The sequence below is a fragment of the Muntiacus reevesi genome, chromosome 20 (assembly GCF_963930625.1).
Source record: "Muntiacus reevesi chromosome 20, mMunRee1.1, whole genome shotgun sequence".
Taxonomy (NCBI): domain Eukaryota; kingdom Metazoa; phylum Chordata; class Mammalia; order Artiodactyla; family Cervidae; genus Muntiacus; species Muntiacus reevesi.
In genome coordinates, this window is record NC_089268.1 from 10,646,729 (window position 1) to 10,659,174 (window position 12,446).

General features: G+C 61.5%; 1 protein-coding gene across 2 annotated transcripts in view; it reads left to right on the top strand.

Annotated features, from left to right (window-relative positions):
- Positions 1 to 9,135, top strand: part of PACSIN1 (protein kinase C and casein kinase substrate in neurons 1) — a 64,599-nt gene extending 55,464 nt beyond the window's left edge. For both annotated transcript variants that reach the window (XM_065912329.1, XM_065912330.1), the window contains exons 3-10: positions 528 to 684; positions 1,789 to 2,024; positions 2,436 to 2,591; positions 2,688 to 2,863; positions 3,207 to 3,327; positions 3,426 to 3,553; positions 4,722 to 4,909; positions 6,408 to 9,135. In XM_065912329.1, the coding sequence (XP_065768401.1) occupies positions 528 to 684; positions 1,789 to 2,024; positions 2,436 to 2,591; positions 2,688 to 2,863; positions 3,207 to 3,327; positions 3,426 to 3,553; positions 4,722 to 4,909; positions 6,408 to 6,517 (1,272 nt within the window). In that variant the 3' untranslated portion in view covers positions 6,518 to 9,135. The remainder of the gene's footprint in view (positions 1 to 527; positions 685 to 1,788; positions 2,025 to 2,435; positions 2,592 to 2,687; positions 2,864 to 3,206; positions 3,328 to 3,425; positions 3,554 to 4,721; positions 4,910 to 6,407) is intronic.
- The last annotated feature ends 3,311 nt before the right edge of the window (positions 9,136 to 12,446 follow it).

A 12,446-nucleotide genomic window follows, 5' to 3' on the forward strand; every position in this document is an offset into this window, starting at 1 on the left:
CCGAAACCAAGAGGCGGAGCCAAGCCAGCATTGCTGGAGCCTCCCCAAATATCTGAGACCCAGAAAGGCATTTTCCATTGGCTTCCAAACCCCAAAGCGCTGCAAACTGCCAAACCTAAATTAATAAGTGTTTAATGAGATGTCTACAAAACATAATATTATGTCAAGAAGCTGCAGCTCAACTCAACGCTTATATGACTCTATATAAATATAATAGATTTAGCACGGCGAGAACAGAATGAATAATTCATCTGAGTCCAAGTCCAAATTATAAATATTCTTCTGCACTTGGTGACAGCCAGGAAATTCTGTTTAAAGCGGGACGGAGAGAGTCCAGACAGTGGGGTGTGAGGCGGGGTGTCCGAGCCTCCCAAAGCGGGAGGGCTCGGACCCCCAGAGCGTTAGAGCGGGGCGGCCCGGGAGGCCTGGCGGGGCGCCTCCTGCAGGACGCGGCGGCCAGGGAGGGCAGGCGGCCGGGCGGGGGTGCGGGGGGCCCGCGGGAGTCGTGCTCGCTGCTCCGCCGCCAGGTGGGGAACTACAAGCGGACGGTGAAGCGCATCGATGACGGGCACCGGCTGTGCAACGACCTGATGAGCTGCGTGCAGGAGCGCGCCAAGATTGAGAAAGCCTACGCGCAGCAGCTCACCGACTGGGCCAAGCGCTGGCGCCAGCTCCTCGAGAAAGGTGCCCCTTCTCTCCTCCGTGCCCGGCCCAGGCGCACACCCAGGCGCTAACCAGCCCTCCACTGCCCAGTTCCGGGAGCATCGTGCCCCTGGATGCTCCTGCAACCTCCCATCACTGGGTCTTTGCAGGTGCCGGCCCCTCCCACGCACTCTTCCCCCCCAAACTTCCCAGGCATCCCTGTCCCTGATCAACTCCACTTTCTGCAATTTTGGATTGGATTAGGGGGGAAAAAAAGACTTTTTTTTTTTTGGTTGCGCCACGGGGCTTGCAGGATCTCAGTTCCTTGATCAGGGATTGAACCCCAGGTCCACCGGGCAGTGAAAGCCTGGAATCCTAATCACGAGGTCACTAGGGAATTTACAAAACTTTTTATTTTGCAATAATTTAAGCTTAGAGAAAAACTTCTAGAATAATACAGAGAATTACCTACCTTTCACCCAGACTCACGAGCTCATATTTTATCAGGTTTGTTTTCTCACACCCTCTCTATTTATAGGCATGTCTTTTCTGAGCCATTTAAGTTGGAGACATGCCCCTTCACCCTAAATCCTTCACCGTATTGCTGAAGAATAAGGACATTTGTTTACATAATCATAGCTCAACTGTCAAATTCAGGGCGTTTAATGTGGCCCACATACAAATGTTACGGTAGCTGTTGTTTGCCAGGGTCCAGATCCGGTGGGTTGTCTGGGTCCAGTGGCTTCCTGTTACGTCACCAGTTCATTCTTCACTTTTACATTTCCGTCTACATTCCTAGAGCACCAAGAGCTGGCCTGTGAGAACTCATGGGGTCCAGGTTGTCCCCCGTGGGCCTCACAAGCTAATGGGGGAGACAGGAAGCAGGCCCAGAGGCAGATGCTACATGTAAGAAGAATTCATGAGGGCTGCTGGCTGAGCTGTGTGAGGATAGAGTATTCAGAGAAGGCTTCCTGGAGGTGGTGGCTGTTCTTGGGCTGTTCTGGAGGATGGATAAAACTATTGGGAGAGCAGAGGAGGGCATTTCTGCTGGGAAGTATGGGGAAAGCCTCAGAGAAAGAAGGTGTGAAAGGGGGCCTCTGGGCAAGGGGTGACAAGGAGCTGGTGGCCCCCCGGCTGTTTCCCCAGGCCCACAGTATGGCAGCTTGGAGCGGGCCTGGGGTGCCATAATGACGGAGGCCGACAAGGTGAGCGAGCTGCACCAGGAGGTGAAGAACAGCCTGCTGAACGAGGACCTGGAGAAGGTCAAGAACTGGCAGAAGGATGCCTACCACAAGCAGATCATGGGTGGCTTCAAGGAGACCAAGGAGGCTGAGGACGGCTTCCGCAAGGCCCAGAAGCCTTGGGCCAAGAAGATGAAGGAGGTGCCTGGTGGGCGGGCGGCTGCCACGGAGGGGGCGAGGCCGGGTGGCAGGGCTCAGGGGGCAGACTGAGCCAAGAGAGGGCATCTGCAGATGCCGCAGGCACTGCACTGCCCCCCGGGATTGTGCCCACGGGGAGCAGCACTGCCTGCCAGGAGGATGCATGCACAGATGGGGCCGGCCCTGCAGGGCCTAACGGGAGGGTGTCTGTAGGGGCCGGCAGTGCAGGGTCATACGCGCAGGTGGGTGGGCACTGCCCCCGAATACCTGGAGCCGGGGCCTGCACCGCTTCTGCCTTTTAAGGGTGTATGCACACAGCTCCTGGCGGAGCGGGCAGGAGGGACGGGTGGACAGTGATCGCATTGGCTCCTGCATACGAGTAGGCGCCCTGCCCCCTCACCTCCCTCCCCACAGCTAGAGGCAGCCAAGAAGGCCTACCATCTGGCCTGCAAAGAGGAGAAGCTGGCCGTGACCCGGGAGATGAACAGCAAGACGGAGCAGTCAGTCACACCCGAGCAGCAGAAGAAGCTGCAGGACAAAGTGGACAAGTGCAAGCAGGATGTGCAGAAGGTACTGGCCGGGCCGGGGTCTCAGGCCCCGTGGAGGGGATGGCGGTGGGGAGCTGCAGGCCTGGGTCTCACTCCCGCTTTGCCCTGGTGCCCGTAGACACAGGAGAAGTATGAGAAGGTGCTGGACGACGTGGGCAAGACCACGCCCCAGTACATGGAGGGCATGGAGCAGGTGTTTGAGCAATGCCAGCAGTTCGAGGAAAAGCGGCTGGTCTTCCTCAAGGAGGTGCTGCTGGACATCAAACGTCATCTCAACCTGGCCGAGAGCAGCAGGTAGCTGGGGGTGGCAGGGCAGGGGCGGGGGCAGCAGGGCTTCCCAGCCCTCATTCCAGTGGCAGGAAGGGGAGGGCAGGGCCGCAGGGGCCGGTGGCTGCCTGGGTGAGCGCTGACGCATGCCAGATCCTCAGGACAGGTGCTTGGATAGATGGGTGAGCAACTAAGATGGGGATGGAGAAGGGTGCCCACAGGGTGTGCCTGGAGCTGCCCACTCAGAGATTGCACTTCGAAAGCCACCTAATTCCTGGCTGCCAGCACCCTGGTCCTCTGGACGGGCTTTGGCCCTCACCAAGGCTGGGGTGCATCTTGCCCTGAACTGCCCCGTCTCCCCCACGCACAGCTACGTCCAAGTGTACCGGGAGCTGGAGCAGGCTATCCGGGGGGCTGATGCCCAGGACGACCTCAGATGGTTCCGCAGCACCAGCGGCCCTGGCATGCCCATGAACTGGCCCCAGTTTGAGGTGAGGATGTGTGGGGATGGGGTAGAGGGATCCAAAACCACTGGAAGGAGCCTCAGGGGGCAGCCCCCCAGCCTGACTGCTCCCCTGGTGCCCCCCAGGAGTGGAACCCAGACCTCCCTCACACCGCCGCCAAGAAGGAGAAACAGCCTAAGAAGGCAGAGGGGGCAGCGCTGACCAATGCTGCTGGCGTGGTGGAGTCCACGTCTCAGGCTGGGGACCGTGGCAGGTGAGTGCCCCCTACGGAGCCTCCTGGGGGCCTGGGGGGCCCACACGCGGGGGCCACGGAGTTTTACCTTAGGAGACAAGAAATGGTTTAAATCAGGACAGCCTAGTGCTCCTCTCGGAGATAGTGGTAACCAGTCTGTGAGAGCACCTACCATGCGTGAGGCGCTGTGCTAAGCATTTTCCGTAAATTATCTCATGGAAGTCTCCCAGCACTCTGAGGAGTATGTCAATATTCCCATTTTACAAATAGAGAAACTGATACCCGGAGAGGGTAAGTGACTTGCCCAAGGTCACACAGCTGGTTTAGTGAGCCTCAGAGCCAAGATATGTTGCCCAAGAGGTCTGGCTCCAGAATCCTCACTCATTAAACACATACATATAGATATAGGGCTTCTCTGGTGACTCAGTGGTAAAGAACCCATCTGCCAATGCAGGAGCCTCAGGTTCAGTCCCTGGGTGGGGAAGATCCCCTGGAGAAGGAAATGGCAGCCCACTCCAGTATTCTTGCCTGGGAAATCCCCTGGACAGAGGAGGCTGGTGGGCTGTAGTACATGGTGTCACAGAAGAGTTGGGCATGACTTAGTGACTAAAAATGAGCTTGGGCTCATCTCTTTTTTTTTTTCTTCTAGTTTTAATGAGATATGATTGACATATGGCACTAAGTTTAAGGTGTACAGAATAATGATGTGACTTCTAGACATCATGACTTATAGACAGGAGTGATTGCCACCATATATTGAGTAAAACATCCATCATCTCCTGTAGATTCAAGGTTGAGAAATTAGAAAAGAGTTGTTTTCCTAGTGGTGAGAGCTCAGGATTTACTGTCTTAACATTCATGGCTAACATACAGCAGTGTTGATTTATTGTGTGGCACATTAATTAACAACATGATGCTCTTACTAGAATCCTCACTGTTAGTCAGTGGGTTGTACTGCCCCTCTCAGATGGGGGGTCAGATGTTCTCTGGGGTCTCCTTCAGCACCCCCTCACTCAAGGGCTGAGTGATGCTAATGGTCCTGCTTCCCGTGTGTTTAAAGAGCCGTCAGTGAGGGCTCCCTCTTACAAGGCCTGCTCCGTGGGATTTGGGGTCAGGCCCTGGTTGGGCGGGGGCAGCCCTGGGTACCAGGTGAGGGGCCGCTCAGGCCGGGTCCTCTCCTGCGCCTCAGCGTTAGCAGCTACGACAGGGGCCAGACTTACGCCACCGAGTGGTCGGACGATGAGAGCGGGAACCCGTTTGGGGGCAATGAGGCCAACGGAGGCTCCAACCCCTTCGACGAGGATGCCAAGGGAGTGCGTGTGCGGGCGCTCTATGACTACGACGGCCAGGAGCAGGATGAGCTCAGCTTCAAGGCCGGTGAGGGGGCGTGCCTGGTGGGTGGGGCCGAGACCTGGGGGGTGACCTGTGCCCCCAGAGACAGGACCTGGGGGTGCCCCATGCCCCAGGGACAAGACCTGGGGGTGACCTGTGCCCCGAGGTCAAGACCTGGGGGTGCTCTGTGCCCCAGGGACAAGACCTGGGGGTGACCTGTGCCCCAGGGGGCAAGACCTGGGGGTGACCCGTGTCCCCTGGGGACAGGACCTGGGGGTGACCCGTGCCCCAGGGGACAGGACCTGGGGGTGACCCGTGTCCCCTGGGAACAGGACCTGGGGGTGACCCGTGCCCCAGGGGACAGGACCTGGGGGTGACCTGTGCCCCAGGGGGCAAGACCTGGGGGTGACCCGTGTCCCCAGGGCGCAAGACCTGGGGGTGACCTGTGCCCCGAGGTCAAGACCTGGGGGTGCCCCATGCCCCAGGGACAAGACCTGGGGGTGACCTGTGCCCCAGGGGGCAAGACCTGGGGGTGACCCATGCCCCAGGGGGCAAGACCTGGGGGTGACCCATGTCCCCTGGGGACAGGACCTGGGGGTGACCCGTGTCCCCAGGGGACAGGACCTGGGGGTGACCCGTGCCCCCCCAGGACAGGACCTGGGGGTGACCCGTGTCCCCAGGGGACAGGACCTGGGGGTGACCCGTGCCCCCCCGGGACAGGACCTGGGGGTGACCCATGCACCTGGGGACAGGACCTGGGGGTGACCTGTGCCCCAGGGGGCAAGACCTGGGGGTGACCCATGCCCCAGGGGGCAAGACCTGGGGGTGACCCATGTCCCCTGGGGACAGGACCTGGGGGTGACCCGTGTCCCCAGGGGACAGGACCTGGGGGTGACCCGTGCCCCCCCAGGACAGGACCTGGGGGTGACCCGTGTCCCCAGGGGACAGGACCTGGGGGTGACCCGTGCCCCCCCGGGACAGGACCTGGGGGTGACCCATGCACCTGGGGACAGGACCTGGGGGTGACCTGTGCCCCAGGGGCAAGACCTGGGCGTGCCCGGTGGGCGGGGCTGAGACCTGGGGGTGACCCGTGTCCCCTGGGGTGCAAGACCTGGGGGTGACCCATGCCCCGGGACATGACCTGGGGGTGACCCTTGCCCCGGGACAAGACCTGGACTGGCGAGCCGGGGCGGGCTCTAAGGATGGCAAGGGGTGGGATCTGGACCTCAGAAGAGGGTGGGGGGAGGGCTGGAACGCGGACTGGGGGCGGGCAGGGGGAGGGATCGCACCAGGGAAATGAAGCAGGAGGCCTGGGCCTCCCGGGTGGAGCTGAGACCCAGATCAGCTGGTGGCTGGGCCGCACGTGGGTGTCGAGGTGTGGGGGCTGGTCCTCTGGGCGGGCGCTCGGGGCAACAATGCGGGGAGGGGGCGTTGGGGTGGGCCCAGCCTAATCAGAGGGCTTCCGCGGCAGGTGGGCAGGTGGGGGCGGTGGTCCCTCTCCGGCTCCGGTCAATCAGCTCCTCTGTGTCCTCTCCCTCCCTAGGAGACGAGCTCACCAAGCTGGGCGAGGAGGACGAGCAGGGTTGGTGCCGCGGGCGGCTGGACAGCGGGCAGCTGGGCCTCTACCCCGCCAACTACGTGGAGGCCGTCTAGCGGCCCTGCCCCCCAGCTCCTCACCCGCCGCCCCCCTCCCTGCAGCCTCCCACCTCCGCACCCACTCCCCGCCATAGAGTTCCAGACATATTTTCCGATCAAGCTTTTATTTTTTTAAAAGTCAAAACAGAACAAAACAAAAAATATAAAGAGACGGAGCATTTGCAGGGCCGCCTGGAGGCCAGGGTGGTGGGACTTGGGGTGATGGCCCCAGGGCAGGTGAGGGTTTAGGACTTAGCCCGACAGCGACATCATCACATCTGCTCTTCAGATCCCACCAAAGAGTCTCCTGCGCCCAGAGGGGTGTCTCCTGGACCCTTCCATCCTCGGTGCCCCCCCCACTCCCACCCCCACCCCAACCCCAGGCTGCCAGCGCCTGCTGCCGGTCTCCCGGCCTGGTTTTCTTGCCCTCTGCCTCCTGCCCCACCCTGCTCCCCTCCCACCACCTACTCTCAGAGGCCTCCTCTGAAGACCCCCAAGAAGGCGGCCACCCCTTTAGTCTTCCACTCTGCCTGGGGGAGTGCCCTTCTCCTAGCCTCCCCTGAGGACTGGTGGGGCTGGAGGAGGGATGGTCACCCCCATCTTCTCCCACAGAGGTTTCCGGGGTCCCTAAACTCCTCAAGACAAGAAGAGGGGTTAGCTGGAGTTGCGGACAGTCACTGGTGTAGGAGGAGGGGTGAATAGGATTGGGCTCAGGGGAGGGGCTAGGATCCCACTGGGGCCCTTTTCCAGCTGTTGACAGGTTGGGCCCAGTCTCTTCCTCAGAGCCAGAGACACCCACCCCAGTCACTAGCAGAGGCCCCATCCCGCTCTCAGGCAGCAGGGAGGGGGCCCCAAAGCCCAGGGCAAAGCCAGCAACAGTAGCAGCCTCCTCCCATTTCCTTGGGAGGAGGGCATCTTGCCCGCCCTCCCTCTCTCTCTCTCTCTCTCTCTCTCTCTCTCTCTCTCTCTCTCTCTCTCTCTCTCTCTCTCTCTCGCCTCTCCCTCCAAGTCCGCTGAAAACTGTAGATCCATCAGGCTAAACCGGCCTCGCCTCCTTCCTCCTCCGGGCCCCTGCTCTGGCCTGCCCAGGGAGACTCCGCGGAGGACCAGGCGGGGAAAGCCTGCGGCCGGCGGGGAGGGCCTGGGTCTGCGGGGGCCCTGGCCTCCAGAGCAGCACCGTCATGGGGTCTTTCTCCCTCATTCCCCCCCCCGCAACTCCAGCCCTGGCCCTCACAGCCCCTCCCGCTGGCGGCCCCCATCTCTGCAAGCCTGGGTCTCAGTGAGAGGACTCCCGTGGGCAGGAGGGGGCTGAATGTCTTCCGAGAGCAGCAGTGTCTCCTGAGGTGGGTGAAAGGCCGTGCTGGACTACCGGGTGTTCGTACCATGGCCTAACCAGCCTCACCCATAGAATGGGAAGCCGCCCTGGGCAGACCAGGACCCCCAGGCGGGGGAACGACGGGAAGCGGAGTCTCTGAGGCCCTGAGACTTCCTGCAGCAGCAGGTGAGGTCGCTGCTCATGGCTGATGCTCCCGCTGAGCCTCAGGCCTGCGGACACCCGGCGTGCTCTGCCCTGGCAGCGCTTGGCCGCCCCGGCCTCCAGGTAACAAGAGCGCGATCCCCAGCCCCTCTGCCACCCTTGGTCTTCTGCTCCCTGCTGCGTTTGCCCAGAGCCCACTCAGGAGGTCCCAGACCCCAGCCTCCAGGCCCTGTGTCTAGTCCTGTGGGCACAGAGGACCCTGGCAGAGGCGCTGGGGCGGGCCTCCCTCGGGGCCAGGGGACTTGGGGGTTTGAGGACCCCAGGGCCCTGCAGACTTTCCCCTTCCAGCACCCCGTTCTCGCCCCTGTCTGCTGCAGCCTGAGGTGTGACCCAGGCCCCTGAGAGCCTGAAGCAGGATTCCAGAAGCCCTCAGGCCTCCAAACCCCCCAACTGAAGCCTCTTCAGCTTCTCCCTCAGGCAGAAATTGGGGTAGGGGGCCTCCGTCCTCGCAAGGCAGAAAGCCCACCCATTTGCACCCTGGGGCCTGGGCTCGCCTCTCTCTGCCCACCGCTTCCCAGCGCCCGGGTGGGGCTGTGGCCCCAGCTGGACCCCAGGCCCGTCCCCCTCCACACTCCTGCTGCCGGCTCCAGGGCGGAGACTCGAAACCCGTTTCCTTCTGAGCAACCACCTCCACAGGCCCACAGGGGACCCCTCTCTCATCCCCAGGCCCCTCAGGACCCCAGGGAAGGAGGGTCTCCCACCCAAAGTCCCCCTGAGCCCCACGTGCTGGTGTTGGGCACTCAACACCGAGCGTGGATGCCCACACCCACCGCCCCTTGTAGCCTCCTCCCCCCCCCCCCGCCCACCCCCTTGATGCTGCGCGGGCCGCCCCGCGGGGCTCGGGGCTCGGCGGCGAGTACTGTGTTCTGTCCCCAGTGAAGCCCCGTTTCCGTGGCCCGGCTCTGCGAGGAGCCGGGGCTGCCCCGCCGCCCGCCACCCCAGGCTTCCTGACTCCATTAGTCCAACACTTGTGAAACTCCGAGAAGTGCTGTGGTCTCAGCAACGCACCTGTTTTGTACATGATTGTGTAATTTAAAGGTGTATAAATGCAGATATATATATATATAAGTTGTGATTGTACAACTGTGGATAAAATCCAGAACTGTGTCAACCTGGCTGGACGTGTGTCCTCTTGTGTGTGTCTCCGGCTCGTGAGTCCTCTAAGTTGGAGTCCGTTGGGGAGGCGGTGCCCCAGGGTGCTATCCTGGGGGACCACCAAGGGTGGGGGGTCCCGGGGCCCATCCATGCAGAGAAGCTCACCCTGGATGCTCTCTGAGACACCAAGACTGTGGCCTTTAGGGTCCCGGACACCTGGTGATGAGCACTGGCCAGGAGAGCTGGAGCATCTGGGGTCCCAAACTTAGGGTTCAAGGGTGAATTTGACTCCCAAGTAGGTTCAATTTTTTGAAGTGAAATTCTAAAAGTGACTCCGGAGGCCTGTGGCTCGTGGCTGTCCACAGTCCCAGGCTCCCTGTGGTGTGATATCAGGTCATGCCACACCTTCCTGCCTGACCTCGGATAGCATTTCTCTGTGGGACTCCTCCGGGGGCCGGACTGGGGCTCTGGGCTTCCAACTCTGTCCCATCTTCAGCTCCAGGTCCGACCCCTGCTTCAGCCTCCCCCACTCCACCCAGATCCCCTCTGGGTCAGGCAGGAGTCCCAGGTCGAGTCCCAGTCCTGCCGTCGGTTCACCGTGTCCGGGTCACCACTCTGGGCCTTACCCCCCATCTGGTTAGCTGTCTCTCTGAGGCCCTTCTGGCCCCGACAGCCTGTCAAGGTCCCAACACAAAACCATCATTCAAGGCAAATATGCTACAGGCCCGTCGCCCCCCACTGCTTTCCCCAGCCTCAGGGCATTCTCATTTGACCTGGGGACATTATCTGCTTCTCCCCCATATTCTTCATCCCCAGACCCACCTCCAGGGACACACCCCTGGTTTGAGTTGAACAGAGGACTCTACAAATAAAGGCACAAGCTGACCTCTTCACATTTGGACAGCCTGTTCCATGCGGAGCCCTGGAGGCGGGCTCCCCTGAAGACGGTCAGGGAGGAGGACGTAGGCTAGGTGGGGCTCTGACAGGCAGTGTGTGCAGGAGGAGGAGGCTTCTGGAGCTTGCTGCCAGCACATGGGGTGTCACCGGATGGGTGTGTGCCTGCCAGGGACGTCTGTGCCTCGTGGCAGATCCACCCAGTAGGGAGCGGCCCCCCCGCCCCCCTGCAGCCGGGTGCCATTCTGGAGCAGCTCCAGCTCCCCACTCCTCGCCCCGATCCCCTTCCCCCCTGCCTCCAGCCCCAGCCTGCGATCGGAGGCGCTCCAGGCCCTGCTAGGGGCCTGAGAGCAGGTGGCTCCAGGGACTCCGGTGGGGGCGGAGGCTGGAGACAAAACCAGTTCAGCAAAGCTGACCTGGGTTCTGGCCGGGGTCCCAGCCCGCCCCCTCCCCAGGGGTGGGCAGAGAGCAGGGGCCCAGCGAGGCAGCCGCCTGGGGCAGGCCCCCACCCCCGCCTCCTCAGGTGCACTCCCAGCTGACATGCCAAGGTGCTGTTTGCTCACTGCCAGGAGTAAACGTTCTTCTGGAGACAATAAAATTGCTGGTGGCACAAGGTGCAGTGCAGGGCAGCATTTAACCCTCACTGGGCTGGGTGCCGTGGGCTGGCTCCCCGTCCTGACTCCCGGGAAGCTAAGCCTTGCAGAGGTCAGGGCGCTGGAGGGGCGGGAGGCAAGAAGGGGCAGAGAGGGCCCTGTGCTTGCGGGTTCGGTCCCTGGTTCTGCCGCCGATCGGCCGTGTGATTGTGAGCGAGCGCTCAACTGCTCTGAGCCTCAGTTTCCTCAGCTGCAAAGTTGCGGGGTGGGGTAACCTCACAGTTTCTGTTGAGAGTCCCTTGGACTGCAAGGAGATCCAACCAGTCCATCCTCAAGGAAATCAGCCCTGCATATTCATTGGAAGGACTGATGCTGAAGCTGAAGCTCCAGTATTTTGGCCACCTGATGTGAAGAGCTGACTCATTGGTAATGACCCTGATGCTGGGAAAGATTGAAGGCAGGAGGAGAAGAGGACGACAGAGGATGAGATGGCTGGATGGCATCACCGACTCAATGGACATGAGTTTGAGCAAGCTCTGGGAGATGGTGGAGGTCAGGGAAGCCTGGCGTGCTGCAGTCCATGGGGTCGCAAAGACTCGGACACGACTGAGTGTCTGAACAACAAACGGCAAAAAAGCAATCAAAGCACCTAGTCGGCCCTCAGGACACCCAAGCTGGATGAATAAACGTGAGGCGGGGTGTGAGGAAGCTGAGCACCTTTGCCCAGGAGAGAGTGTTCCATCTCCCCCAGCACACAAACCCACACTCAGACACGCCCCCTCCCATCATGAGCTCTGACCGCTGACACCCCGCTCACAGGGCTCACAGCTTCAGTACCACTGAGGCCTCAAGAGAGGACCTGCCCCCAAGCCAGCCTCTCTTCCCCCGTTCACTGCAGGGCTGGTGTCCCCCGAGGAGGGCTGAAGGCCCCCCTCTCCCACGGCACGGCTGCCTGTCCCAGAGCCCCCGGGTTGGCCCAACAGCGGCCAGGCTGTGGGTCCCCTCCCAGGAAGGGCAGCCCTCGGCCCCTCCAGGGGGAAGTCCTGACCCCCGACAGAGCACGAGGACAGAAGGATGCCACCACCTCTCCAGTCCCGTGGGAGACCTTCCTCAGCCCTTCCAGCCCCCGCTTCCAGCCCACACCAGGCCAGGGGAGACAAGGGCCCCTCCAGCCCCGCATGTCTTGAGGACTCCCTGCCTTTCTCCCACTGCTTCCACCCATCACCTGTCCCTTTCCTGTTAGGCTCCGCTCAATGCCGCCTCCCCCAGGAAGCCTCCCTTGACTACCCCCAGGACCCTGTGACCACAAAGACTTGAGTATGGATGGCTTCCAGGCTGTCTTCTGGCTAACTGGGACCACACCAGTTCCTTAGGATCTTTATTATCCGTCCCCAGGGCACCCCTGGCTTCCCAACTCCTGGGTCCAGATGTCTCCTGGCACCATGCCAGGCGCAGTGCTGGACGGGCAGCCGAGGGCACTAGAGGACAAGTGGCTTGGCCAAGTCACTGCTGTTCCGTTGGCTCTGCTCCGGAGCGCCTGGGGTCAGAGGCTGCAACGGAGCCGGGGGACAGCCCTGCCTCCCTCCATCCTCCAATGGGCTGGCCGTGGAGCAGTCAGGCCCGTGGGGCAAGCACCCCCCACCCTGGGGCTCTCTTCCCAGAGAGCTCACTGACATCTCGGGGAGCGGCGGGCCATCTCCTCCCTGACCTTGAACTCTGGATGCCAGCAGACTGCCCTCTTTCCCAGCTCTGGGCCTGGCCGAGGCAGGGCAGGCAGGAGGGAGGTCTGGCGAGGGCACCTTTCAGGCCTGGGACCCAGTGTCTGTGC